At 37.9% G+C, this 18,941-nt stretch overlaps 1 protein-coding gene across 3 annotated transcripts; it reads left to right on the forward strand.

Annotated features, from left to right (window-relative positions):
* The first annotated feature begins 13,891 nt into the window (after positions 1-13,891).
* LOC145086696 (26S rRNA (cytosine-C(5))-methyltransferase NOP2B-like) lies at positions 13,892-18,610 on the forward strand. Of its 3 annotated transcripts, XM_079024528.1 has the most exons (18): positions 13,893-14,049; positions 14,176-14,481; positions 14,917-15,095; positions 15,473-15,536; positions 15,634-15,767; positions 15,874-15,957; positions 16,062-16,136; positions 16,216-16,287; positions 16,388-16,461; positions 16,599-16,651; positions 16,741-16,850; positions 17,087-17,155; positions 17,231-17,305; positions 17,424-17,516; positions 17,628-17,707; positions 17,787-17,886; positions 17,965-18,215; positions 18,305-18,610. In XM_079024528.1, the coding sequence occupies exons 2-18, from the start codon at positions 14,184-14,186 to the stop codon at positions 18,399-18,401; spliced, it is 1,908 nt and encodes a 635-aa protein (XP_078880654.1). In that variant the 5' UTR covers positions 13,893-14,049; positions 14,176-14,183; the 3' UTR covers positions 18,402-18,610. The 3 variants fall into 3 exon arrangements, with proteins under 3 accessions (XP_078880652.1, XP_078880654.1, XP_078880653.1); XM_079024526.1 differs by having other exon boundaries at positions 13,892-14,049; positions 17,424-17,707; XM_079024527.1 differs by having other exon boundaries at positions 13,898-14,049; positions 14,179-14,481; positions 17,424-17,707.
* Positions 18,611-18,941: the final 331 nt, after the last annotated feature.

Genomic DNA, 18,941 nt, shown 5'->3' on the forward strand with positions numbered 1-18,941 from the left:
CTTAAGCTTGGAGGTGATTTTGAAGGCTTCTTAGTGTTATTTCAAGGAAGTGGATCTTGGTAATCAAACTTGGTGTAGCCTTGGGGTTATAGATCCAAAATCTTCACACTCTTGGGAAGCTTCAAGAGGTAAAAAGTTCTTATCTTGACTTCTTCTTATGTTAGTTTGAGTTTAGGGAAATATTAAGGGTTTTTATGGTGTATTAAGTCCATTTTGTGAGTTTGAGCCACTCCAAGGAGCTTGGAGTGAGAGATCTTTCCTCTTCTGATGTTGTTAGTTCATAAAAATGCTTGCTTGATGTTTAAGAATGGTCCAAGCACGTTCTCGTTGGATTAGAATGGGTATTAATGGATTAAGATGGTTGTTGGGTCCCACTGAGTCATGCAAATGCATAAAGGTGCTGACTTTATGCATTAAGAGCTTATATTGAAGGTTTTATGAGGTTTCGATGCAAAGGACCTAAAGATTAAGTCATACATCGAGTTTTGGAAAAGTTGCACTTACGCCCCGTGTAAATGCAGGTACACCCTCATCAATTTTAAATATTTTTATTAGGAAAACGTACCGCTGTTTACAAGGGTTCTGGGACAGTTTCTCCTGCAGTGATCATCAGTATTCTTCCATCTTCGCCAGAATTCCTTGTTATTGGACAATCCCTCTTGAAATGTCCAGTTTCACCTCACTCGTAACAAGTCAGGTTTACTCCAATCTCGGGGACTTGGTTGAGGGGTTAAGTCAGTGCTCTAAAAAAACGGGCAGTGTGCCCCTTCATGTTGTAATTTTTGCAGTGTAACTCTCGGCAGGCTCCATAGTGATGGAAGTTGAACTTGTTACATTTTGGGCATATCCCCGCATATTGTCGCGATGGCGTTGGTGTGACAGGTGTTGTGGAAGCATGAACAACAACAATCTGTTGTTTCTTCGAGGGCTCTTCAGTTGGCTGTCCCTTTTTCTTACTCCTAGACTTTCACTTATGGTCGCCCCCTTTTGTTGGTTTAGGATGTACTACCAAAATTTTCAAAACAAAATTTTAATTTAAAATAGTTTATCTCTTTAACACTTTTCATAAAAATCTACTTTTTGTTTTAATTACCATACATGACTCTTTTTGTTCAATCAATTAATAAACCAGGATCCTCAAAACAAATGCTTCCTCTGGTGTGTACAATCGAGCCGGTGCCGTCCCGTTATCCTGAGAAAACCTGAAACATATAACACAAAACACTGTAAGCACGAAGCTTAGTGACTTCCCCAAAATACCACTTTAACACATATTAGCCACTCAAGGCTATAACTCTGTTGACCCTCTGGTCAGTGTGTCTCAGTGGGACCCTCCAGTCCCAACTCTCTGTGGACCTTCCGGTCCTAACTCTATGGACCCAAAGGTCCTAACTCTGATAACTCTGAATCATGCATATCACATATCACAATAAAATCTCATAAAATAAATAGCATACAAATACACTGACACATAACTCTAAACCTAACTCTGTGGACCCTCTGGTCCTAGCTCTGTGGACCTTCCGGTCCTAACACTGATATACACACAACATAAATCACATAGAAATAATGCAGCGCCACACATCGCATAGATAACATACAATAACTCTGTCACATAACTCTGTTACCACTCTAGGTAAAGTATAGTGAGAAGACTCACCTGGCAAGCAGAAAGCAGATATCCTCACACTTGAATCTCGAACACGCCACCGCCTAACACATAAGGCAAATATATCTAATTAACACTCGAAGTCTCAAATCTAATTAAACCAACGATTACTCTTTCCTTCTCTAATCAGTTAGTGGGTAAAAGACCATTTTACCCCTTCATGGCCTCTATTACCTATGTTGACCAAACCCCAAAGTCAACAAAAGTCAACTCAAGTCAACGATCAACTCTGACCAGACTCGGCGAGTACACAGGGGTGACTCGGCGAGTCCATGCATGTCTTCTGACTCTTCCAAGGCCTCACTCGACTCGTCGAGTGAACCTTCCACTCGACGGGTTTCCACTGGATTCGAATCGCGGGGCAACCCGACTCGACTCGTCGAGTCCAAATATGAACTCGGCAAGTTGCTTTCGTGATCAAACTTAAACGACCTTCTGAGGTCATATTCATTCCTCTAATCCATATATCCGACCTTCCCAAGCTCAATAAACACGTAAAGGTTCAAACTTTACGTTCATGCAACTCACATATAGCCATAAATGGAGAAATGACCCTAAAATGATAACCTTAGCTCCAAACTCATAAAGGAATGCATAAAGCTAGGAAATAGGGACTCTCTGGACCTCTCAAGGTCCAGATCTGAAGATATATACACAAGGGGGCATCACATACTCTAGATCTCTTACCAAAAGAAGAGAAGAAACCCTAGATTCATGAAATCTATCACCCAAACGAAGATGGACATGAATCCTTACCTCTCACAGCAGCTCTGAATGAAATGATAGAAGATTTGAGTCCCACAAGACATCCTAGCTTGAAATCCATCCTTCCCTTTGCTAAGACACACCAAAAGATGATGAATTAGCCCTCCTTTTGCTCTATATGCTTTCTCTATGCTCTCTAGGGTTTCTCAGGGTGTAATAGTCGCAAATAAAGGCCATAAGGACCTTTAAATAGGTCCCAAACCCGAGAAATTAGGGTTTCTCCGCCCAGCACCTACTCGGCGAGTCCCTCCTCTGACTCGTCGAGTCCACTCATTAAATCCGCATGAGAAGCCCGACTCGACTCGGCGAGTTGGATCCTCAACTCGTCGAGTCTCTCCTTTAACCAAAAGATTCAACTACACAATAATAACCCTGAAATCCGGATGTTACAGTTCTCCCCCACTTGAATTAGATTTCGCCCTCGAAATCATTCCTTAACCACACATAGATTTAATCATTAACCCGAAAGGCACTACCGAAATGATCTTCATACCACACTGATATCTTTCTCTATGAACATTCGAAACCACATATAACCTCCAAAACCAAAGTTTAAACCAACTCTTTCGCCGCTAAAAATACCCCTTCCCAATAACCGGAAACTCTAGTGGCCTGATTCGCCGCCAGACCGCCTACTTGAGCGATCACCATGATTTTCGCTCCTCGAATATCAACCCAGTTTCCTCACTGGCTCTCTGATTCCCATAAGACCACGTCCAACAACCGGCTATTTGTCCTCCTAGCTGATCATGCTAAATCATATGAATCACGCCCCACGAATAAAAGGGTTCACACTCCACCGGGGCACATCTACTAGACTGCTATCAGAAACCCTCCGAACAAAGAATCCCCAACACTCTATCCTTAGACACAAAAGCATAAACATGATCGCTCAGAAGTGTCCTCAAACATCCCATTCATAAGCCTCAGCTCCAAATTCCATATCTCTTTTAACACCACACGAGGTCTGACCGTCGTCTATCCGCATAACTCTTCTGACGGCTCTGAGCCATCAGTAACCTCTGTCTGACCTGCTGAATCTGCTCGGTCGTCTGAAGCACCATCTCTGTACTACCCATCACACGTTGCCCTACCTCTCCCCAGCAAATGAGAGTCTGACACCTCCTCCCATACAACAGCTCAAAGGGTGGCATACCAATGCTCGAATGATGGTTGTTGTTATAGGAAACTCAGCCCAGGGTAAGTACGTGTCCCAACTCCTCATGGAATTTCTTCCAGAATCTGGAAGTGAAACGTACATCTCGATCTGAGACAATTGAGATCGGTACTCCGTGCCGCGATACCACCTCCCTCACGTACAACTCTGCCAGGCTCCAAAAACTCAATACTAGGGCTACTCAAGCCTAAAGCTCTTCTGCATCATACACTGACCGGAGATCACTCCATCATCACACTCTATTGCCGTCTAGTGAGTACTATGGCTCCCCGCAACATCACGACAGCCTTTAACTAGTGAGTACTACGGCTCCCGTAGCACCACAACACCAACTGACCAGTGAGTACTACGGCTCCCCGTAGTACCACGACTCCCTCTCTCTGACTTGTGAGTACTACGGCTCCGCGTAGCATCACAACACCCCCTGACTAGTGAATACTACGGCTCCCCGTAGCTTCACCCCATACTCTCATTCTCACCACAATGCCACACTACGTCCATAGACTCATGCTTCGTAGACTATCATAGATAGCTACACACACTTGTCCCTCATATGCATCACAGACTCAGGTGGCAACTGCTATAACAAAATACCTACCTCTGCGGAGATCCACTTTCTTAAATAATCCCTCTTGATGTCAATACCCGAAGTGCTCCCACTGGAACCGGAGATACATGATACACCACTAGTCGCCTCATACTCAATATTCTAAATAACTCCGAAATCGGAACATTATAGTCGGGTACCACGGAACACCATTACAGAACATCATGATGTCCTACCTCAACCACTGATCTCCTACTCCCAGCACCATACAGATACAACAATACATTTCCTTTGAACCCCATAAATAATTCTTCATTTTACCCAATGTGCAACTTCAGTGTATCCAAACACTCAATTGGAATACAAAGAAAGCGCTAACGCTTCAGAACACGCCGATGATCCTCCGAAACCCTTTCCCCTACTGCTCAAAATCCAAGCAAGAATACACATACCAGCCCAGGAGTTGGCTGCTCGATAATCTTATATCCACCCCAAAAAGGGCATATACAATCCATACTTCGACCCAGAAGTTCTCAGCTGTCCATACCATAATTACGAGTCTTCCACTTGAAACGGCCCTGACCACCACCAGATTCCTGACCATTGGCCACCTGCCGTGGAGACACACATCCTTTCTCAGACACATACCACATGCGTTATCTCGCTCTGCACCTTTCCTTGATCACCAATGACCCTGGTGTCATGAATTAGAGCCGTAGGTTTCTGCATCCAACCCCTAACCGCTCTTGCACAAATCTCGGGTTCCCTTAATAAAATACCTGATTCTCCTCCACTTAGGGTTCGAGCCATCACCAATTGATGCATCAACACTCTACCCCCCAGACGGTTTCCTCCAGAAACATCGCACCTACGCTTGGAAGGTGCCACACAATGCCCAATGATCTCCCCATGTAGAGATCAAGAAACCTCAAATACCCTAAATCTCCGAAGAAATCCTTAGGAACTTCTCATCACGACTGACTCTAGCCATTCGAAGTCTCATACCATCCCAATACTGAACATCCCAACTATCCAGTACTATCACTGACTCTTAGACTGAAATAATAAATCATCATACTCCTCATCCTCGACTTCTCAACCCCCACTCCAACACGTGAATCATCACAAGAATAGGGACTCCACTACCATACTCAATACCCATCATAGATAGAAGAGCCACCACTCTGATATACTCGACTGGATTACCCGCTGATACCGCTACCACACGCCCTACTATACTCAATTAGGGTGTGATGTGTTCCTTGACCATCCCAGTCCCCACTGACTACCTGCTCATGGTAGATCATTTCCTTGCGGCATACATGCTGCCTGATACTCTGGTGGAAAAATTGTTATCAATGTCAACCCGTAGGGTTTACTCCTAAACCCAAAATTGAAATCTCACGCCTCTCCTACTTCCCATAGGAAACATAAATAGCACCCATCAGGTCACAGAGGGTGACATCTCCTCCATCGGCTGATTGCTCACTCAGACCGCAATCCCCCATAAATGCCTTTTCTACTAATCCCTAAGTCTTGCGACTACAACTGACATCTTACCAAAATGCTCTGAAATGCTCTCCACCTCCCTCGCAAGGGATGCCTTTTCAGACTCAATCATGGCCCTCAGGCCTAAAACCCCATTGCGTCCAAATTCCACCAATCAATCCTGATCGGACAACCAGAGAATCACAAGCATCATTTGCTAAGAACCATGGTACTCAACCCATGACATCTCTTCTCAATCTGCTACAATATATGGTACTCAAACCATAACATCACTCCTCAATCTGCTCTGATGCATGGTACTCGAACCATAACATCACTCCTCAATCTGCTTCGATGCATGGTACACGAACCATAACATCACTCCTCAATCTGCTCCGATGTATGGTACTCGAACCATAACATCACTCCTCAATCTGCTCCGATGTATGGTACTCGAACCATAACATCACTCCTCAATCTGCTACGATGCATGGTACACGAACCATAACATCACTCCTCAATCTGCTCCGATGTATGGTACTCGAATCATAACATCACTCCTTAATCTGCTACGATGCATGGTACACCAACCATAACATCACTCCTTAATCTGCTACTTAGAATCTTCAGAATACTCCCTGTATCGGGTATGGGTCCTCTGCTTTCAGCAGTACGGGCCCATACTACCTGCCACATCTACCCATAGTTTCCACACGGACCATCCCAAAGCTCCTAAGTAGCTGCTCAACCTTCTCGTTCACCAATTCCGTCATGCGTGCTCGCTCCTCAGCGAAATGCTCTACTCTGCCAGCGTGCTCATCTGACTAAGGTTACTCCCTAGGCCCTTCCTTGGTCCTCCCACTTCTCTGCCACCAGCCGCTGAAGAGCTCCTAATGATGCCAGCCATCTACCTCCTGAATATCGTCATATTCACTTGGTAGTTGACCCCCGTCATCGAGAGTTCCACAAAGCACGAAGCAAGCAGCATTCGGGCATCGAAGAATAAATAAAACTCACTCTGGGCGATAACTCCTCTTGCTCTGCTCATTCTCAAAAGTACCACCAAACTCTGCAACTCTACCCCTCGCGGGTTCTAACTATTCTTCGAGGGCTCTTGAGTTGGCTGTCCCTTTTTCTTACTCCTAGACTTTCGTTTATGGTCGCCCCCTTTTGTTGGTTTGGGATGGAACACCGAAATTTTCAAAACAAAATTTTCATTAAAAGTAGTTTATTTCTTTAACACTTTTCATAAACATCTCCTTTTTGTTTTAATTACAATACATGACTCTTTTGTTCAATCAATTAATAAACCAGTATCCTCAAAACAAACGCTTCCTCTGGTGTGTACAATCGAGCCGGTGTCGTCCCGTGATCCTGAGAAAACTTGAAACATATAACACAAAACACTGTAATCACAAAGCTTAGTGAGTTCCCCAAAATACCATTCTAACACATATTAGCCACTCAAGGCTATAACTCTGTTGACTCTCTGGTCAGTGTGTCTCAGTGGGACCCTCTAGTCCCAACTCTCTGTGGACCTTCCGGTCCTAACTCTATGGACCCAAAGGTCCTAACTCTGATAACTCTGAATCATGCATATCACATATCACAATAAATCTCATAAAATAAATATCATACAAATACACTGACACATAACTCTAAACCTAACTCTGTGGACCCTCTGGTCCTAGCTCTGTGGACCTTCCGGTCCTAACTCTGATATACACACAACATAAATCACATAGAAATAATGCAGTGCCACACATCGCATAGATAACATACAATAACTCTGTCACATAACTCTGTTACCACTCTAGGTAAAGTATAGTGAAAAGACTCACCTGGCAAGCAGAAAGCAGATATCCTCAAACTTGAATCTCGAACACGCCACCGCCTAACACATAAGGCAAATATCTCTAATTAACACTCGAAGTCTCAAATCTAATTAAACCAACGATTACTCTTTCCTTCTCTAATCAGTTAGTGGGTAAAAGACCATTTTACCCCTTCACGGCCTCTATTACCTATGTTGACCAAACCCCAAAGTCAACAAAAGTCAACTCAAGTCAACGATCAACTCTGACCAGACTCGGCGAGTACACAGGGGTGACTCGGCGAGTCCATGCATGTCTTCTGACTCTTCCAAGGCCTCACTCGACTCGTCGAGTGAACCTTCCACTCGACGGGTTTCCACTGGATTCGAATCACGGGGCAACCCGACTCGACTCGTCGAGTCCAAATATGAACTCGACAAGTTGCTTTCATGATCAAAATCAAACGGCCTTCTGAGGTCATATTCGTTCCTCTAATCCATAGATCCAACCTTCCCAAGCTCAATAAACACGTAAAGGTTCAAACTTTACGTTCATGCAACTCACATATAGCCATAAATGGAGAAATGACCCCTAAAATGATAACATTAGCTCCAAACTCATAAAGGACTGCATAAAGATGGGAAATAGGGACTCTCTAGACCTCTCAAGGTCCAAATCTGAAGATATATACACAAGGGGGCATCACATACTCTAGATCTCTTACTAAAAGAAGAGAAGAAACCCTAGATTCATAAAATCTATCACCCAAATGAAGATGGACATGAATCCTTACCTCTCACAGCAGCTCTGAATGAAATGATAGAAGATTTGAGTCCCACAAGACATCCTAGCTTGAAATCCATCCTCCCCTTTGCTAAGACACACCAAAAGATGATGAATTAGCCCTCCGTTTGCTCTATATGCTGTCTCTATGCTCTCTAGGGTTTCTCAGGGTGTAATAGCCGCAAATGAAGGCCATAAGGACCTTTAAATAGGTCCCAAACCCGAGAAATTAGGGTTTCTCCGCCCAGCACCTACTCGGCGAGTCCCTCCTCTGACTTGTCGAGTCCACTCATTAAATCCGCGTGAGAAGCTCGACTCGACTCGGCGAGTTGGATCCTCAACTCGTCGAGTCTCTCCTTTAACCAAAAGATTAAACTACACAATAATAACCCTGAAAATCCGGATGTTACATAGGAATGGTAGCCATCACACCTTGGTAGACTCTACGGTCGACGAGTCTCCGGGCCAAGCGTTTGGCGCTATCGAAAGTAGTTGGGTTTGAAGCTAATACATTTACTTGAATCTAAGAGATAGTCCCCAGACATAACTCTCTATTTTCTTGTTTTCCGGGGTAACCATCCTAGGGCATAGTGCCGCTAGGTCACTTAATCTATCAGTATAGGCCACTATGTCAGAGTTTGTCATGGTAAGGTCCCACAACTCTTGCTCTAGTTTTTGTACTTCGCCCCTTGGGCAGTATTCTTCTATCATCATCGTTTTCAAGTTCTCCCAACCCATCGAGTTTTCCACTGTGAGTGTTAGTGACTTGACATGGCCATTTCACCATGTAAGGGCTCTGTCAGTAAAGGTGCATGAAATAAACTTTATTTTGCTCCCTTCTGGGCAGACACATATTTCAAAAATCGACTCCGTTTTCTCATACCATTGCATTAGAGAAATGACTCCCCCACTTCCTCTAAAGGATTTGGTTTTGCAATTCATGAAGTCTTTATATGTACACTCCCTAGGGTGTCTGTGGCTATTTTCGTGGTTAAAGTTGCTAGCACCACTTCCCGCCCCCGCTGGCGCTACTTGCGTTGATCTGAGCAGTGGCGACCACTGCGGAAACAATTACCGTAGCCTGGAACATAGCGGGGTCATATTGTGGAGGTGGTGACGGTGGATTTGTTGACATGTTGTTGTTACGCCTGATGCATCTTTCTGTCATATAGTTTAAAGATGAAAAGGTTGGTAAGATATCAATAGTGGTTATAAATCGGATGTCATAAGAACTAGGTTATCTTAGCTTTGTATGTATCATTTTAGGGAATTCATAACAAGAGTCTATGTAAAATAAACTTATGAATCTTTAATAGTGACCATTCTCAAATGAAATTTCGTGACTTGATTTACAGTTACTAGTTGTGACGAAAGACGTTATAAATCTAACACATAGTGTGAGTAGTGTAATCACTGACTCACTATATTATTTTAGTTTCTTAGTTATTTGTGTGACGCATACGATGCTCATCCATCTCACATGGATTACGAGCGCTTCTCTATGTCTGATCCCCTCTCAAAATCCTTCTCATGTACTATTTCTGGTTCTACCTCGACTCCTCTATTGGCTGTTTGCGATGTCTAGGTGTGTCGTTTGTGCGAGAATGAGAGTGTATAAAGAATATATGAGATAAATAATACATTGTTATTTTTGTGGGGCGATCCTTACTGGGTCCTCCTATAATCACGCAGTGTATACAAATTATATATAGCCAAGATCAAATAGACCTTAGAATAAGTGATCCTACTATAAAACCACAACCAAACAAGGAACAAGAAGTAAAGCGAAGATCATAAATTTTGAGTCTATAAGATTCTACGTATATATAACTCTGGGAGTATACACTCCACAATCATAGGCCTACCAGTAAAGGTCTTTTAAATTTTCACATAAGTTAGTTATAGTGCCTAAAATACTTATAAAGTATTTTAATTGTATGTGTGATTCTGGAGTTTCTCGGTATACGAAGTTGATAAGTTTTTTTTAGACTTGTTGTTATGGTATAGTATCATAAAATACTCCTATAGTATTTTAAACTTTAGGGTTGTTTATAGAGATCCTTTGTATATAAGGTTGGTAAGTTTTAGACTTGTTGCAACACCACTATCACTCCCAAACACATGTTGGTTGTATCTCAAATAAATATAGTTGATCGGGCTATATTTATCCCAGATATGATTACATAATTGTCTAGGTTTGACTGTAGTGTCCAACATCCAAATACTTTTGTTTTATTCTTCTTGTGATACTTGTTCTTATATATATATATATATATATATATATATATATATATATATATATATATATATATGTGCACGTATGTATACTTTTATAAAAAAAATTATTATATTTTAAAAGTATAATTTTTGGTCAAAGTGTTATAGTCTCATTATATTTATAGTTGTATATCTTTTATGGGTTGGTATACTTGGTTCACTATAAACAATGCTCTGATACCAATCTGTCACACCCCCAAACCGAAACGACGGAAACGTTCGGGGGCGGAGGACGTCATGTACAGTTTCACAACAATTGTATAATAGTAATCATAGCAACAACAACCGTTGTATTGATAACATATAATTTACATTGTGTTCAAAACATTGCCTGATTTACATTAAAACTATAGCAAAAGATAAGACATAATACTACTATGCTCCGTCTTCGCAACGCCTGAGAGGGTAACAATCTACTAACTTTCCTGAGAATACAAGTGGTTTGAAAAAGTGTCAACATTGAAGTTGGTGAGTTCATAAACATTTTTGTTATAAAAAATATATTCTTTGTTCTTTGGAAAAGTTCGTGTGTTCATCCAAAAAATCCTATATTTTCTTAGTAAGAATGTGACCATACTAGTTCCTTTTATGATTACTTGGTTTATACTAGTTATATATAAACTGATATCGAATGGACAGTTGGATGTGTGGATCTGCCCTAAGTCCACAACCGGAGCAGGTAGTAAGGCGAAAATCACCCATTCCGCTGCCTATCGGATATTATTTATATATAACTTGGATGTATAAGCTAAGGAACCATAGAATTAACAATTAAGGGTCCTTTATGTTATACTATTTTGTAAATAAGTGTTGAACCTTTTGTAAATATGTTTGCTTGTAAAAATAATGATGTTTATCCCGAAAAATCGTATATTATCCATAAAACCGATTTTTAGTCTTAATCGTTCCAAGACCGAAAAGCACAAGTATAATTACCATACTTAGTTTAATAATACCTATTTTTATTTATAAGTAAAACTAGTTGAAGATGTGTTTGCCCTGTAAACTAGATGCGATGTTACTACCCTCATATGATCACTTAGTACATACAAGTTGTATATAACTAAGATCGAACAGACAGTTAAATGGGTGAATCAGAATCAGCCCTAAGCCCACAACGAAACAAGGAATAGGAAGTAATGCGTAAATCACACATTCCACTGTCTACCGGACATCAATTTTACATAACCTTGATGTATATGCTAAGTAATCACAAAGTTAATACCCCTTAAGATTGTTTAAGAAAAAGTATATTACTATGTAAATATGTCGTTGTTTTCTCCATGTGAGTTCTTATAACCATACTTGATGACCTAGGATGGCTTGAAATGACATTCTTCAGGCGTCAGAATCGTTATGACATTTGTCACCCCAGACTTACCGGCCTAACTGTAGCTAACAGTTAAGGTGTCGGATTGTCAGTCGCGTATAGATCTATACACAAATTCACACTCTCCCTACAAGAGACTCTGGTTATAAGTCAAGAATTTAATGGGTACTTAGATAAGTACGTGAAGGCGTCTCATAAATTACTTTAACGAATTTACTAGTAATAAAGCGGAAAAACCTTTTTTTGTAAATAACATGCAACTTTGTAAAATAATCCATTTGTTCCATAAACTATACCTATTAAGTTTATTTCCATGTTTTAACCTGAACTTTGTAAAATAGTTCATATGTTCCATAAACTATACTTGTTATAGTTTATAAGTTTATTTCCATGTTTTAATAATTTCATGTTTAAATATATATTAACGGTAAGAAAACATAATAAGTAAATTATATTTTTAATCATAAGATTTCTTGTGTTTTACTTGTATCCCCCTCCCCCCTAAAACATTGAAAAAGTTTGGAAAAATATGGGGGTATGAACTCACCTTATTTGTGGTTGTGCTTTAAATAACAAGCTAAAACGGTGACTTTGAGCTAGTATACGGGAAAGATGCCGTAATCCTAAAGGTTTTAAACACATAATAGTGTGTGAATAAGATGTCTTAATAACACAAGTATTCCATAATCACTAAATAATATGAAGGGACTTACCAACATATACCTATTTTGAAGTGAATATTTCTTGTAACTTGAATTGAAAGGATGAAGGAAATGGGTTTGTATCTTGAGAGTAAAATTATAGAGTGAAAGTTTACTGATGAAATAAAATTGAAGGATGCCTAATTCGTATCTTATATAGGAAGCATTGGGATAAGGTTTGCATTGGTATGTGTAACTTATCGTATTGGGAAAACAATTCACAAAGCAAGTGGCTAAAATATCTAAATATTATTAGGGGTTTTCGGCCAAGTTTCTATTTAGAACAATAGAGATTTCGGTCCTTAGCATGCTCCAAGAAGGAGTTTTTGGCCTTAATGGGATTTAGGCATTGTGTTTTCGGTCATGGTGGTCCATGGCTTGGAGATTTCGGTTCTAGCTTTCACAAAGTATTTGATTTCGGTCCTACTACTTCTGAAAGAAATAGATTTCGGTCATGGTGGCTTTTAAGATGTTGATTTCGGTTCTAAAGTGTTCCTAGGTTCTAAAAGTCGAAATCCTTAAAGTAATTTACAATAATATGCATATAGACTTATTGTTTGGACTTGTGTTGACCCCTTTAAGTCCTTATGGCCTTGTTGACTTCATTTGTTTATTTCCACTTAGTTATCAACATATATATAACTTATCCGAACATGGTTTTCAATTTATATTAACCTATATAAAATGCACCCAAGGCTAGGGATGATTAACTGTGACAAGGTCACAATGTGGTTTTCCTTATATTTGGTTAGGGTTTAGACCTTGCTTGATCTAATATTTCTGGATTATGACAATAGTCTAATCAAGAAAGAAGAATCATCAATGGAGTTTGATTTTTAAATTGATAGAGAATCAGAGAATCAAATGGAAAGAACAATACCGTTTGAACAATCAAGATTCAAGAATCAATTTTTTGATTTTTGAACAAATCAAATGATCACGCTTCAATAGAAATGATTCCCCGCAAAATATACCTCCATACCATTTTTTCGTTGGGTAGTTGCCTTCGTCAAAACCATTCCGAAATCCTTCCTCTGCAACATCTATGGTAAACACCTAGATCCGGCGAAAAACAGAGGGGCCATGATCTCTCCTGGCTCCTTAAAGGATCCGCTACTGTATATGTAGATGTTTCTTACATGACAAGTAAAAAAAGACTTGAAGATATTTATATGTGACGAGGAAGTTAGTCCAACCAATAACACGAAGTCTCATTATGTTACTTTATCCGTTTATCGTCTTTTTTATATGTTCTTTCACGTTTATCGCGTGTCGTAATCTAATTATTATTGAACTCGGTTGGATTGAAATCAAAACAATTTAAAAAGTAAAGTTAACAAAATATCAGCGGCTCCGATCCTTAAACCCTAAGCCCTAACATAACGCATCCCCTCTCTCTTTCTTCCACCTCTTCTAGCTGCGACTGAGGACTTCTCTTCGACCTTCGTCTCTCTATCATAGAGCCTGCGATTTCGATTTTTCTCCTCAGCCCCTGCTGGTATAACATATTCTATAACCTGAAATTTATGTTGATGTTTAGGGTTTTATGATTTTTCAACTTAAATTCCTTTAAATGCTCAATTTCTGGACTCCTTTTGTGCTAATCTGGTTTTACCTTCTTTAGTAGCTTCAATGGCTGCTAAAGGCAAAAAGTCACAGAAGAAACCAAACAGAAAGGAACTTGTTTCTGTCAAGAGCAACAAGAAAGATGATATTCTGAGCGAGTCACAGAAGAAACCAAACAGAAAGGAGTTTGTTTCTGTCAAGAGCAAAAAGAAAGAAGATATTCTGAGCGAGTCTGATATGGAAGACGAAGAACTGGAACAACAGAGTGTTGATAGTGATGAAGGTGGGGATTCAGGGTCGGAAATTTCGTTGGATGGGGATGATACATTAGCTCGCGATTTTTTAGACGGAAGCGATGATGAAGGTACTTCAAATTACAATTATTGGATTCAAGAATTATGCCTGTTGAAACAATAATCTATCAAAATGAATTAGGTAAATGTAACAACCTAAATTTATTCAATATTCTCACACCATAAAGAAGTGTAAGCTTGAGTAGAGGTGCTTATTTTTACTCCTTAACTTAAAACTAGGTCTTCCAAAAGGTCAGAAACTTAAACTCAGCTGGAATTGGACAGTGAATTTAGATACACACAACCTCCTAAATTCCTTAAGTTTAAAAATAATTACACTAAGTCATTTAAGTAAAAGAAACAACACCTTAATACATTAAGGACCTTCTTGAATTTTCTAAAAAAACAATCTTTCACTTTAATATTTTATGTTCCATTGTTCCACTTTAATATATCCATCCCAGTGTTCTTAGTTTTCTTTTTGGGTTGGTTTTATTTGTTTACAGTTAAAGGGTCAGATTCAGATGCGGAATTGGATTCCGATTCCGATTCCGATGATCATGATCCTCAGACAGAATCTACAGCTATAGATGCAGCAAATAAGAGAATACAACAAGAGGGGCAAGATGAACTACAACTCAACATCAAAGAACAACCTGATGAGTTTCGATTGCCAACACAAGAGGTTTACCTTTTTTTTTTCTTATCATTTGTGGTTAAATGACATGTTATGTTGCATTTACTTGGGTAGTGTTTGGTGTATGATGGAATCGGGGGAAGGAATGGAATGACTCATTCCGTTGGAATGAAAAAGAACTTGTTTCTTTTGTCTGATGGAATGGAATGAACATTCTTAAAGCAACGGGATTCCTTTCATTGTGTCAAATTTTGTTTCTTAGCTTTTCTTTTTCTTCATTCTTTCATGGAATGGAAAGCAAATTTGTGATATAAAATATAATCTTATTTTATTTACGAATTCTTTTTCAAAATTTCATGATTCTATATTAACTAAAGTTTATATTTTCTCAAGTGTAATCGTATTTTGGTTTTGGTGAGCTTTAGGAACTTGAAGAGGAAGCTCGTGGACCCCCTGATCTCACAGGTCTCCAACAAAGAATAAAAGAGAGTGAGTCTTATCTTGTGATTAAAAAAACTCATTTTCCACTTATGCCCTTATATTCCCATCTCCATTTTTATAACATTTTTCAAATTAAACTCTCCAGTTGTTAGAATTCTCTCAAATTTTAGTGCTTTGAGGCAAGAAGGAGCCACAAGAAAGCAATATATAGAACAACTTAAGTTGGATTTAGGATCATATTATGGCTACAATGAGTTCCTTATTTCATCATTTGTTGAGGTAATTACTAATCTACTAATCTACTAATCTTTGATATATTTTGTATGATAAATTCAACATATTTTTCACCAAATTCCAATTCTTTCTAATGTTACATTTTGTGCAGATGTTTCCACCTGTTGAACTTATGGAACTAATTGAAGCATTTGAAAAGCCTAGACCTATCACCCTACGCACCAACACATTAAAGGTGATTGATACATTTATACAAAACTTATTATAATTATTTTTTTAAAATCATATTTCTTTTTTCATATCATACTTATGTAGCTCCATTTTTTCATGATTGATCAGACAAGGAGACGCGATTTGGCTGGTGTTTTGTTGAATAGAGGCATCAATTTGGATCCATTAAGCAAGTGGTCAAAGGTAAGAATCATTCATCATCTTTTTTTTTTTGTAAAAATATGTAATGTTTCCATAATTACCCCTTGAACAATAACAACAGGTTGGCTTGGTTGTATATGATCATCAAGTGCCATATGGTGCAACTCCAGAATACATGGCTGGTCATTACATGGTACTTATATAGTTATATAATATATATTTCCTAATTAAAAAAGATTTATTATTTTATTATTTTTTATTTTTAAATTATAAAATTTGCTTATTCTTTACAGGTGCAAAGTGCAAGCTCTTTTCTACCTGTAATGGCCCTTGCTCCACAAGAGAAAGAACGGATTGTTGACATGGCGTAAGTATTCACAACATTTTTTTTATTTATTTAAAAACTTTTAGTTTGTATAAAGTTTTTAAAAGGAATTGTAATCTTTCACTTTTATATCCTTTCTTTGTTTTAATCCATTAATGTTTTTTTTTTACTTGTTGTAGGGCGTCTCCTGGTGGTAAAACTACTTACATTGCAGCTCTTATGAAAAACACTGGTATGTGATTTCTCATGTTTCTTGAATATAAAATATATTTTATATAAATTTTATCTAATTAATCACCCACCATATATGATTCTTTTTAGGTATTATTTATGCTAATGAGATGAAGGAGAAGAGGCTCAGTAAACTAACATCTAATTTACAAAGATTGGGTGTTACAAATACTGTAGTTTGCAGCTATGATGGGAGAGAGGTTAGTTTTTCCAACTTATATATATATATATATATATATATATATATATATATATATACATATATATATATATATATATATATCCCACCCGAAAAGGTTACAATCTCTTGTTTGTGAAAAAGACAAGAAAGCCCTCATCCTCACTGAATTGTTGTAGAAATATTCTTCAGTTTTATATAATATTGAGTTTCTGTTTATGGGCATTTTTGTAATTTGCTTTTTTTATTTGATTTCAGCTTCCAAAAGTATTGGGACATAACACAGCAGACAGGGTTTTGTTGGATGCCCCTTGCAGTGGTACTGGGGTAAGCATAAAAGCTTTATATGGTTTTTAGTTTAATAAGAAGATTTATTTATTTATTTTTAATTTTTTTTTACAGGTTATATCTAAAGATGAATCTGTCAAAACCTCTAAAACTGCTGTTGATGTACAAAACTTCTCACGTCTACAAAAGGTACCCAAACACTTTCTATGAATTAATTAATCACACCTCTTATGCTATTATTATTGTAATTTTTTTTTAACTATTTGAAGCAAGTTGTGTTAAATTTTTTAAATATGTTGATTTACAGGAATTAATACTTGCAGCAATTGACATGGTGGATGCAAATTCAAAAACAGGGGGTTATGTGGTTTACTCCACATGCTCCATGATGGTTATTGAGGTATTTTTTTTTTTTTTTTTAAAATTTTTTAACTTAATGGACTTAATAACAACAATCTTAATAAAAAAAAAGAACCGAATATTTATTTTTAAACATCTTGTGATATTGCAGAATGAAGATGTTATAGATTATGCATTGAAGAAGAGGGATGTGAAACTTGTGCCATGTGGACTAGATTTTGGTCGCCCAGGGTATCTATTTATTATTATTTAAAAAAAAAATATTGATGAATATATTTGTGTCTAAAAGAATTTGTATATTTTTTTGAAGGTTTGTGCGATTTAGAGAACGTAGATTTCATCCATCATTGGAAAAGACAAGACGATTCTACCCTCATGTTCATAACATGGATGGGTTTTTTGTTGCTAAGGTATCACATTGCTTTTATTGATTTTTTTATTATTGAAAGTATGATAAAAAACCCTAATTGGATTATTTGATATTGTAGTTGAAGAAAATGAGTAATTCAAAGGGAGTTTCTGCAGCTTCTGAAGTAGAACAAGAAGAGGTGGAAGAAGAAGAAGTTTCTGAGATGGAAGAAGTGGAAATTCCTCAACAACAACAAAAGAAAGAGTTGTTGAAAAAAAAGTCAACAACAAAGTCAAATGATCTTAAAAGAAAATTCCATGATAAACCTCCCACCTTTGAGAAGAGGAAGAAGTATAAACCTCCTCCTAGAGAAGAGATCTCAAAAGCTAGGTAACTTCAATACTTTACTTTCACTGTTTTATTAATTTATCCACTTAATTTTAATATAAGAAAAATCCTGATGCTATTTTTTTTTTCAGGGAAGAGAAGAGAGAAGCTCTTAGAGAAGCAAAGAAGAAAGCCACAAAGCAAACAAAATCTTCGTCCTCAAGCAAGAAAGGTAGAGAGGGGGTATGAATATGATCTCATATGTGGACCCCACGCTTACTCAATCGCTACATCCTTATGCTACTACTAATGCAAAATTTTGTACCAAATTATGTCTATTTATTATTACTTGCACGAGTCATGTTTTTTTTTTTCTTGTTATTTATATTATAATAGAGAATTTGTATTCGGGTTTTTGATTTTGATTTGAAATATTTAGGGGAGGGTGTAATAAGCAAGATTATTTCTATGATAGAGAATTTGATTTGTCATTAACAAAATAACAAAAGGAAAATTGAGTAATATAGACGGACAAAAAGTACTTTTGTATTTAAAGAAAATAACCAAAAGTTGTGTTTTTGGAAAAATAACCATCAAGTCTGGAATGGAGAATTTTGGAAGGACAGAATATTTTTTGAAAAAAAAATATAATTCGGATTTTGGACTGAGTTAAAAAACAAAAACTTGGAAATTTCAAGAACAAGAATATTTTTGGAATTTTGAGAAAGGAATTCGTTTTGTATTGAAACCTAACAAAAAATTAAATAAACATAGTAAATAGGTAATAAA

This window comes from Lactuca serriola, chromosome 2 (genome assembly GCF_051521515.1).
Source record: "Lactuca serriola cultivar US96UC23 chromosome 2, Lser_US96UC23_V15, whole genome shotgun sequence".
NCBI lineage: Eukaryota > Viridiplantae > Streptophyta > Magnoliopsida > Asterales > Asteraceae > Lactuca > Lactuca serriola.

Excerpts from the sequence above, each read along its gene's own strand:
- LOC145086696 (XM_079024526.1), top strand. The coding sequence starts at position 14,184 with ATGGCTGCTAAAGGCAAAAAGTCACAGAAGAAACCAAACAGAAAGGAA. Across the intron at positions 15,096-15,472 it reads TTCGATTGCCAACACAAGAG|GAACTTGAAGAGGAAGCTCG; the intron begins GTTTACCTTTTT and ends GGTGAGCTTTAG. Across the intron at positions 18,216-18,304 it reads GAAGAGATCTCAAAAGCTAG|GGAAGAGAAGAGAGAAGCTC; the intron begins GTAACTTCAATA and ends TTTTTTTTTCAG.